This window comes from Ostrinia nubilalis, chromosome 22 (assembly GCF_963855985.1).
Source record: "Ostrinia nubilalis chromosome 22, ilOstNubi1.1, whole genome shotgun sequence".
Classification (NCBI taxonomy): Eukaryota; Metazoa; Arthropoda; class Insecta; order Lepidoptera; family Crambidae; genus Ostrinia; species Ostrinia nubilalis.
In genome coordinates this window covers 1,862,734-1,874,083 of record NC_087109.1, presented here as the reverse complement: position 1 = coordinate 1,874,083, position 11,350 = coordinate 1,862,734, and the positions used below count along the sequence as shown (strand labels likewise).

General features: G+C 38.6%; 1 protein-coding gene across 1 annotated transcript; it reads left to right on the top strand.

Annotated features, from left to right (window-relative positions):
- Positions 1-801: 801 nt before the first annotated feature.
- Positions 802-9,760, top strand: LOC135082853 (facilitated trehalose transporter Tret1-like). Its single transcript, XM_063977614.1, has 10 exons — positions 802-944; positions 2,029-2,261; positions 4,170-4,323; positions 6,245-6,414; positions 6,633-6,753; positions 6,988-7,077; positions 7,284-7,342; positions 7,779-7,934; positions 8,708-8,890; positions 9,222-9,760. The coding sequence occupies exons 1-10, from the start codon at positions 902-904 to the stop codon at positions 9,444-9,446; spliced, it is 1,434 nt and encodes a 477-aa protein (XP_063833684.1). The 5' UTR covers positions 802-901; the 3' UTR covers positions 9,447-9,760.
- The last annotated feature ends 1,590 nt before the right edge of the window (positions 9,761-11,350 follow it).

Sequence of the window (11,350 nt, the reverse complement as noted above, 5' to 3'; positions counted from 1 at the left end):
CGAGTTCAATCCTGCTGGGAGCAAATGTTTCTGTGCTGATCTTGGGCATTTTATGTTCTAAGTTAGTGACTTGTATGAATGGAGTTATTATTTATCTTTCCATCATATTCCAATTTTGGGCAAGGTAATTGGAATGTGACAAGTAACAGAAATTAAAGGTCAAGAAATGCATTATTAAAATAAATCAGATCACTACTACATAGGACGCTTCTCTCACAGCATTGCTTATAACTCAGCACCCTTTCTTCTTAAAAGAAATAAAGCATAAGCAAAAAAAAATATTATTTACGAGATCGAATCAGAAATGAACTAAAGTCGCTGACATAGCCCGACGGATTAGCAAGCTGAAGTGGCAGTGGGCTTACCACCTAAAAAAAAAAAAAGGGAACATAGTACGCAGAACTAACGGCTGATGGGGCAGCAAGGTTCTGGAATGGAGGCCGCGTACCGGAAAACGCAGCGTGAAACGTCCACCCACAAGGTGACGACGACCTGATAAACGTAGCAGGAAGGCGCTGAATGCAGGCCGCTACTAACCGTGCGATGTGGAAGTCATTGGGGGAGGCCTATGTTCAGCAGTGGACGTCCTGTGGCTGAAATGATGATGATGATGATGAAAATACTTTATTGGTATCAGTCTCAACACTATCGAGCATTACTCTGTTCAAACATCCATAAATCAACTTCTGGTCTAGGATTACTACACTATAGTAGCTAATTTTGTTTCCAAGATAAAACCATCTCGTATCGCATGTATTTGTATAGGGCTTAGCAGACTTTTATTCAAACACCTTTATGTAATATCGTTGTACCGAATTCGTAGTTCAGTGCTGATTGAGCCTCCACGAATGTAGTTTATATAGTTTTTTGTGTTTTAGAAATAGTAATTAGTTAATTAACCATGGTTAGCGGAAGGGTCTATCAAGTGGCGGCGACGATCGCAAGTAAGATTTCAAAATATAGCTTTGACGCTGTTTATATTTCATTCAAGATTTTGCTTCACTTAACTTTGTCATATGTTTGAATATTGGCTTGTGTTTGAATTTATTTGGTGATTTTTTTAAAGATTAAGAGAAATAGTAACAATATGAATGTAAGTGCCTTCTATTAAGAGAACTTCCAAGTTACAATGTCTAATTTTTCAAGAAACACGATCATTTAAATTATCCGAATTCCTTTTATTAAAAGTCTAGTATTGAATGTAAATCTTACGGCCATAGCAGTAAGAGCCTTTAAACTTAATCTCGTAGTTCATTCATAAAGATCATGCATTTATTTGCATTAACATATTCAGCACAATATCTACAGACATAAGTGTAGCTTGTCACATGATTTGCTACGAAGCATTTATAGGACAAACAGTTAAAGATGATAACAATAAGGCTGGGTTGCACCATCTCATTTTAACTTTGTCAAACGTCAAAAATATGTCAAACTTCATAAAAAAAGCACTGGTTATCGTTAGGCCCAGAAACGACGGTGAAACGCAACTGCAACGAAACTACAACTGCAAGTTACTTTTAAGTTGCATCTAAGTTTCTGCCATAGCGTCCGTTGAGAGACCACACATGACGCGACCAGTTTGAAACTTTCAGTTTCATTCATCAAAATCATCAGAAAGTTGCAGTTTCGTTGCTGTTGCGTTTCATCGTCTGTTCTGGGCCTTAGAGTTACGGTCATAGTAAGGTGATACAACTCAGCCTAAGAAAGGACTTTTAAGTGCACTGGTAGGACAAACAACTAGCGAAAGACTTTCAAGAGAATAAGTAGCTGATGCCCGTTTTCACCATCAATCCCTAATTCTGATTTTTAAGTGACCCCTATGGCAACACATAACAGGAATTTCGTTTTCATAGGGGTCACTAAAAATTAGGGATTGATGGTGAAAACGGGGATAAGTAGTTAAAACTTTTAAAAGTTTTGACTTACCTTTTAAGGTATAGACGAAAGCACAGCGGTAGCTGGATGAGCCGTCGCATCATGTAGGTACATCACATAACTGAATTTTCCACTTTGACGTTTTCCCAGGTTCTTTCGGCTCGTTCGCCATGGGCCTGCTTTACGTCTGGCCATCATATACCACGTCTCTTCTGACATCGAATACCACTACCATCCTGTCAGCACCCATGACGTCTACAGAAGAATCTTTAGTGGGGAGTCTACCATCATTGGGCGCGATGGTCGGAACGGCGGTGGTCGGACCATTGATAGAAATCTTTGGAAGGAAGTTGGGAGGAGTCGCTGTGTCGTTGCCTTTTGTTGTAAGTGCCATTTATGCAAATCTAATACCATCCTTTGTAACTCGTCTTTGCACCCATGTGGCTAAGTGTAATCCAAATCCTCCATGTGCCATTGGTAGATTGGATAGTACTAAGTAAATTATAGCAAATATGCTGAGAACTCGTGACCATAATAAAATTATGGCGTGTTATTTCCTCATCATTATGATATACCTCGAAAGCACTCGACAGTGCTTTTCTGTTATATGTCTGAATTCAACTCACTTTCATCACTCGTTACATTTTTTTATGATCAACTTACGAAATATTTTATAATTCTGGAGAACGATGGATTTGCCTTATTTAACTATATCTACGAATTTCTTATTAGGCCAGTAGAATTAAACACAAAAATGAATTAAATCGGAAATAATTCCTAGTAAAGATTTTAGTGCTTTAATGGCTTCATTAGTTGCCCATAAATACTCTCCTAGGTTTTCGACTTCGACGGAGTTGTGCTTAAGTGGTGAGGGCCCCCGTAAGGGGCGCTTTTTCGGTTTTCTGGTTATACCGCGTAAAGGACTTACTTTATCGAAAAGTGGTCTTCCTGACGGTTGAAGGGAATTTAATCCTGCATTAAATAAGATCAAATTCATATGTTTTGAACAAACCGTTCTCGTGCAAATGTTCGGCAAAGTAGAAAATATGTGTATAATTAATGACCGTCTCCACGTCCAATGGCTCGTTACCCGCAGGCTTCCAAGTCTTGAAAAGGAGCGCCTCAACCAGTGTAACCCTATCAAGGCTTACGAACTTGATGCGCCTATCTTTGTTCGTCCCAGCCGTTCCTTAACTGCGGTTGCTGCTCTCTTCCTGGCACTCACCTGAACGACTCTGTGTTACCTACTGTGGCTGCCCCTCTTCCTTGTATCCTCCTGCACGACTACGTTGCCTAGCCGTATGCCTGGTCTAAGTTTTGACGCCAAAAAAATCAACAACAACAAGTTGATATTAAAACACTGAAGAGTTTTGTGTTTGTTTGTTTGAACGCGCTAATCTCAAGAATTACTAGTTCGATTGAAATAATTATTTTTGTGTTGAATAGCTCATAAATTGAGGAAGGCTATAGGATATATACAATCACTCTACGACTAATAGAGGCGAAGCAGTAAAGAAAAATGTTGCAAGCACGGAAAATAGTATTTAAACTAGTTTCACGCGTATGAAGTTGATTTTGTGGCGTCGAATCTTGGACCAGGCATATGGCTAAGCAATGCAATCATACAGGAGGGTACACGGAAGAGGGGCAGCCACATTAGGTAACACAGAGTCGTTCAGGAGAGTGCCAGGAAGAGGTGCAGCAACCGCAGTTAAGGAACGGCTGGAACGAACAAGGATAAGCGAATCCAACTTGTGAGCCTTGACAGGGATACGCTGGTTAAGGCGACCCTTTACAAGGCTTGGGAACCTACGGATGACGAGCTATTGGACGTGGAGAGGGTCATTAATTATACACATATTTTCTACTTTGCCGAACATTTTCACAAGAACGGTTTGTCCAAAACATATGAATTTGGTCTTATTTAATGCAGGATTAAATGCCCTTCAACCGTCAGGAAGACCACTTTTCGAAAGGGTAAGTCCTTTACGCGGTATAACCGGAAAACCTAAAAAGCGCTCCTTTCGGGGGGCCCCACCACTTAAGCACAACTCCGTCGTAGTCGAAAACCTAGGAGAGTCTTAATGGGCAACCAATGAAGCCATTAAAGCAATAAAATCTTTTGTAGGAATTATTTCCGATTTAAAATCTAATTCTACTGGACTATATAACTATCAACTATTTGGTATACGAGTAGGTAAATCAAAGAGTATCTATTTATCACTCAATGATATTGTAAATCTACGTCATAGTCATCAATCTTTATTTATAATGATGATGAATTATTTCAGCTATCATGGGCCCTGATAGCAGTATCGAAGACATCCATCCTGATCCTCGCAGCTCGCTTCATTAGTGGAATAGCTGGTGGTGCCTACCTGGTCTTGGGTCCCATGTTCATATCTGAGGTTGCCGAGGATTCCATCCGAGGAGCTCTGTCATCAGGTTAGTATCATCATTTAGTTTCCAGTCCATTGCAGGAGCATGACCTTTTCAAATTTATGAAGCCACGATAGCCGAACGGTGAAGGGGTCGGGTTCGGTCCCCGCCGACGCCGCTTGACTATTGTGGTGAGCTCACTCGTGACACAAGCATATTTAGCTTAGTACTAGGGGCTAACGGGACTATTAGTAATTTGTGTGATAAAAAATTACTAATAATCTTTAAAAAATACCAGAGGCACATGGAAGATAATATGGGCTACACTCCCCACGTTGGCCAGACGGGTGGTATATTTTTGTTTTTTTTTAATGGCAAAAACATCAGTAGGTGTTTTGCTATTTAGACAGTTTCTCTATTCCTTGATGGCTATCTAATAAGTATGATTAATACCCGCGTGAACTACAGTCTTTCACAGAAATGCTATCGCGCTTAATATCCTAACGTTTTTCCCTTATTTCCAAACTTTTAATTTAGAAAAGGTACCAGACAGAAAAATAAACAAGCAGAGTAAAGGATAGTGCCAGGGTCTGGACCAAGTGTTGCCCAGAATCAACCTATAGTGCATTTTGTTCCTCAGGCCTATACTAATGTGTAAACTGAAGCGCACTGAATTCTATCCCTGGAGTTAAGAGAAAAAAAGAGTTTTGTTTTGGATTATTTACATACAAAATATCATCGATGTATACGTACTACGCATTAGATTTCGCGATTATGGCATTAAATAACACTCGCTATGTTGAACTTAACCATAATGCATCCGTACACGTTACTTTAGTGCGATTTAGACATTCTTTATAAACGATCTAGCGCTGTTTTAATTGTTTGGTAAGTTGAAAAAATTCATTATTTCCAAAATGAAGCAAGAAGTTTTAGTTTTCTATACTTGCAAAAAACAATTTATTGGTGTATTACAATCGATTATTGAAGTTATTGTAAGCTAAAACTTCTTGCTCCATTTTGGAAATAATTAATTTTTGTCAAGTAACCAAACTACTGCAACAGCGCTTGATTGCTTATAAAGAATGTCGAAGTTGTACTAAAGTAAGGTGTACGGATGCAGTATGGTTAAGTTCAACGTAGCAAGTGTTATTGAATGCCACATTTGCGAAATCTTATGCGTGGTACGTATACATCGATGATATTTTGTATGTAAATAATTCAAAACAAAAATCTTTTTTTCTCCTAACTCCAGGGATAGATTTCAGTGCGCTTCGGTTTACAAATTAGTATTGGCCTAAGGAACAAAATGCACTATCGTTTCATTCTGGGCAGCACTTGGTCCAACTTCCATACATGGATTGGCACTGTCCTTTCACCAGTTAATTAAATAAGTAACATAAATTCTTATCACTGCACCTCTCAAAATTATTTGTAGTTACACTAAAGATAATAAACGTTCGGATAAGTTACAAGGTTAATGTTTATATTAAATGTATTAAGACAATGGAATTTTTCTAAAGTAATTCAAGATTATTCTGATTTTAAGTATGTGCTAATACATTATGCTCTTGTGTATGTCTTTATTAACATCCCATCTGGTTGATTCGCTGGTCAGTCTCCAGTTTCCACAAGCTCTATTTTATTCGGGACTAGATAATAATTGACCCACGACTTGGAACATTAAATAAGTGCACGAATTAACCCCATGTGGTAAGCTAAAATAAGCTTGTGTTACGATGTGGTTCACCACAATAATCCAGCGACGGCGGGGTTCGAACTAGGAATGTTATGGATATGTAGTTTATTATACCGGTTTCGGTTACGGTTACGGATATTTTTTATTTCGGATATCCGAAAGTTTCGGTTACGGTTACGGATATCCATAACATCCCTGGTTCGAACCAACGTGCAACGTTCCTAAGCTAGTCCGATAGCGACACTTTTGGATTATTTTTCTTAGTATAATATATTATCTTTTTTCCAGCAACGATCACCTTCTACGGCTTGGGGGCGCTGATGTCGTACCTCTTAGGGTGGTTCTTTGGCTACAACACAATCATTTGGATCAACTTGGCCGTGGGCGTGATGTGCGCTGGACTCCTCATGAGCGTCCCCGAGAGTCCAGTGTTCCTCATGAAGAAGAATAGAGAAGAGGTGGATGGATTTTATTGATTAAAAGAAAATTGGAACCAAGATGATTTCAGTAGATTTAACTTCTAGAAAGTTACAGGTCTAAAGGGAAAAAACTTGTAAAGGTTTCGCGAAAACTTATCAAAGGGAAAACTGACCGTAATTTTTCCCTGGATTATTATGTTGATAATTTTATTGACATCAATTCCGTTGAGTCATTTACTTAGAAATCAATTTTTCAGGATGCTCGTTTATCTATGTCACTTTATCGAGGAGTGCCTCCAACGTCGATGGTCGTGCAAGAAGAGATTTCCAAAATCAAGCAGCAAATCTCCCCAGCTGTGGAATTGACCACAATAAATGGTAAGTTATTTATCAAAACATCTACTATAACAATGGCGCTTGAAGAACTATTGCTTTAATTTAATTAAGCATAATATTCAATCCTTATTATTTATCAATATACCTACGATTTTGAATCGAAATTCGAGGTACAATTCACAGGGCCTTAATTTAACTATCTGTAAAATAATCTACTAACGCCAAGTTGACATTAAGTTTTGTTAAGTACTTTAAACTGATGTTTATGTGTTTCAGAAAAAGCGGAAGAAGCTGAAAAAGAGAAATTAACATCAGAAGATATCAAAGATGACCCACCGGCAAAGGTGTCAGCTATCAAAACTTTGTGTACGTGTAACTATTCACATAACCACACATTTTTTTAAAATGCAAAACAAGGCAGGTATTTGACCACAATCGCACCTAGGATGGTACATATCTGCCCTGTAAGTGCCTATTCACTCTCGCCTTGAAAAGGCCCGGATTATAGTTTTACATTGCTTTTAATCTAATGCGAGTTATAATTTTAATTGACGTTGGTGTTATACTTTCAGTTAAATCATCGGCATCACGGCGAGGATTTTTGGTAGTGACAACAGTTATATCGATGCAGGTAAATAAGAGCTTTGAATCTAAAGTGGGTTTTGCCTTCTTTTTAATTTGTGTGAGCCACTAGGGACCAGAAACTCCAATTAAAAATATTTAACTGATTGACCATGTAGGTAAAGTTATAAAACAATGATCTTGGGTGTAAAGGATTTACCCGGGTTCAGTATGTCGCAAGATGTGTTTAGTTTTGTTATGAAGTAGGCAAGATCCAAGGAAAGTAGTTACTATTAGCCATAAGACCAAAGTTTGTCAGTTAGGCACTACCGAATTGCTTTTTTCCTACTACACGCTCTTGGTCCGTAGTATCACAAAAGTAAGAGACTGCTTGTCTCGTACTGTTACTGATTTCATTACATTTTACAGTAATTTTAACGTTGCTTCCATCCAGTAGGCTTTTAGCCTTTAGATTCTAAAGTTAATTCCTGTCTCATCAATTCCAGGTCCTAATGGGCATAGTCCCAGTACAGGTGTATGCCAAGCACGTCTTCAAACAAGCTGACCCGAGCCAGGCTGACTTGTACTCTGTGTTCTTCGCCGTGGTCATGGTGTCGGGTAGCTTCGTGACTGGAGCCATCGCTGATAAGGCTGGGAGACGGGTCAGTGTGTCCTCTTTCAATCTTGAATAGTGGTTGAAGCATTTAGCACAGCGAAAAAAATTTGGAAGAGTTTAAGGGATAGACTGACTTGCTTGTGCAACTGCGGCAATTTACTGATACTAAAGTTATGGCAAAGTTTGTGAAATTTTACTTTGCCTGCCATAATATCTAAGTTGCAAGTCAGAAACGTAATTGGAATAGACCTACTACTTGGTTGTCAGGGCAGCGTAAAACCTTTACAATTATTAATAGTGGAATCTAAAAACATGATTTTACTTAACTTTTCACTCCAGAACCTTGCTGCCCTATCGGCCGTCAGTTCTGTATCCTTCGGGCTATGTCAGTGACTTTGGTTCGTTCGTACCGAAAAACGCAGTGTGGGAGGTCCACCCATAAGGTGGACCGATGAACTCATATGGGGCAGGCCTATGTTCAGCAGTGGACGTCTTGTGGCTGAAATAATGATGATGATGACTTATCTTTTCTGAATAATATCTTCTACTCCTGAAACGAAGCGTCCTATACAGATTGCACAGAAACTAGTCGTAAATCAGTGAACAAACCAAAGCGCGGTTGAATAAAGAAAGTAAATTAATATCCTTATCTAAGAAAATGTATCTAAAAATGTTAGCATAAACTTTTTTCTCGCGGGAAGTACCTGAATGCGGGCAGCGTAGGGCCGGTCATTATGGAAATTCTTGGAGACCTTTGTCCAGCCGTAGACGTCATTTGGTTGAAACGAATGAACTAACAAAACTGTTTTCTCATTACAGATCCTGTTAATAACCTCCTCCACCCTAGTAGCTGTCTGCATGGCTAGTTTGGGAGCCCTGCTGCAGACGAAGGCGGGGCCGCCGTTGGTGACGGTGGCTATGATTCTGATGTACTGCTTCTGTTTCATGTGCGGAGCGGGGTCGATTCCGTACGTGCTGTTGGCTGAGGTGTTCTCGCCTGAGGTTGGTGACTATATTTTAATAGCACCTGTTAGTCAACTGCAATTTTTTAGGGCACATGTGCTCCACCACACTCGCTCTCAATAGATTAAATAAATATTGTGATAGCAATCAGACAGACAGAATAGGCTGGGTTTCACCATCTTACTTTACCTATAACAAAGTAAGAAGTCTGACGAACTACATACAAAAAAACCGGCTATGGCTAAAGTTACGGTTAAAGTTAAGCTTAAAGTAAGGTGGTACAACTTGGCAGTAGTGAGCAAGGATCTCAAAACAGTGGTACAGAAGTGTTTCTTTATTCCAGTTTCATAACGTGCGATCTTCCTTCCAGGTCCAAGCGTGCGCGTCCATGATCATCGTGGAATGGGTCTGGTTCCTCAACTTCCTCATCCTGGTAGTATTCTCATGGCTGAACAACCTCATCGGCATCCATGGCACATTCTATATCTTCGCGGTTAGCAGCATTATCAATGCTGTGCTGAGTTACATCATCGTGCCAGAAACTAAGGGACTATCGACCAAAGAGATACAAGACGTGCTTAGAAAAGGAAAGTAGAGGGATGGAATATAAAGGTGATGAATTATATGTAGATTAAAACAATAAGGGAAAATACGATCTTACACTGCAATACTCAAAATTAGGCCCTGCTGCACTAGGTAGATCCCATGAGCGAGACAGAGCGAAGAGATTGCTCTTCGCTCATGCTTGACATTGATCAAGAAACATGCCCTTACGAGCATGTCATGATAAATACTGAGCGGGAGAGCCTATTGAAGCAGTGGCCTACTATTTACTATATTTGTTTTGTGTGTACGCATCCTTTCCCCATATTAGGCAAACCACTAGTATATGGGTACTTCTCATTTACACTCAAATTTGATGGTCACACAACAATAGTTCATAAACGGTATAAGTTAGAACAATAACTTTGAAATCAGGTGATAACATATCTATTTAGCTACATACAAAATAAATTTTATCGTAATAGAAGCAAAAATAATACGAAAACATCACATGAAACGATACAAAACGGGGTCATTTTTCGCGTTCTCATCGTGTCACACCTTCGGTTGCAATGAAACATTTGGTTGCTGCATTCACAATTTTCATTCAATTTGTGTGTAGCATATACTAAAATCATCGTAATTAAATATACTTTCCACACAATAGTAAAAAAAATATCTTCTTATAATTATTTTGAATTGAGGAAGGAAAATACGTTGGTCACACGATTTCAGGTACCTAAAATTTTGAGTAATCATTCAAGATTGCCGTTAAACCGAACACCATCAACCAATCACTGTGTTCTATTCGGTTAACGTCAGTCGCGCTCCTGCCATTGCGGAGGTGAGATAAGTCGATCGTCGCCCCGCGAAAAAAATACGTAACTTTTTGTGATTATCCGTAGACATTCCGTCGCTTGCTTGATCAATATTTTCTACCTCTAAAATTTAAACAATTTAATTGAAACTTAGGCCATTGAAAACTTAACATGTTAGACTTATTTGTGTAGTATTCGACTTGAACCGTTAAACTCAAATTTAGGGATAATGAATAAAAAACTAAAATTTTCGTCACCTTCGTGGCATCACCTTCGTGGTGTTTTATACACGAAGGTGATTTTAGGCCACGAAAGTGATTTCTTGCTTTGGTTTATTTTAAAATATAATGACTGGTGTTTAAGTTTTTACAATATTTTAATAACGAATAAATTATACGTGTTAAGTAGAGTTCAATACATCAATAAAAAAATAAGGGCCTCGTATTTTTTTTGTCTGTATGACTGTATGTATGTCTGTATATGTGACTGTGTATCTGTTTGTGAGATTTTAATCTAAAGTTTGAGTTAAAAGTTGTACAGCAAAAACACGAGGCCATCTGGCCTCAATAAATAAACATATTTTTTGTTGAGGGACTGATAAGTTAAGAGTTCTTTTTAATTGAGGTACTGATAATCCTTTTTTTTTGCTTCTTTAGCATTTCAGAATGCCACCAGTATCACCCTTAAAACCAATTGCGTAGAATCTTGTAACTTAGTAGCATAGCTGGGCACCGTTAATCAAATAGTTAACTTCGTTAATCGTTAAACCGTTAATAAAAAAATTAACTTCGTTAAACGTTAAAACGTTACTTTTAGCAAGATTTAACGCAAGTTAACGTTAATCGTTAATCCGTTAAAACATTATAATAAAACGAAAAAAATAATTGTATGCAAGGTTCAAATAATTTCGAAAGCTTGTATCGCGCATGGACGTTATTTCCTCTTTTTAGCCAGACAGTTTTGACAGTTCCAACTCCTTGCCAGACAGTTTTTTTAGGATAGCTGCCAAAGCCACGATAACCCAAACTTCATAATCCACCAACATTCTAACCTATATTGATCTGCAGGTCCTATATTGGGAGCATACGCTGACAAACTTTCAGCTTTTATAAAATGACGTTGGTCTGGCGTTCACCAG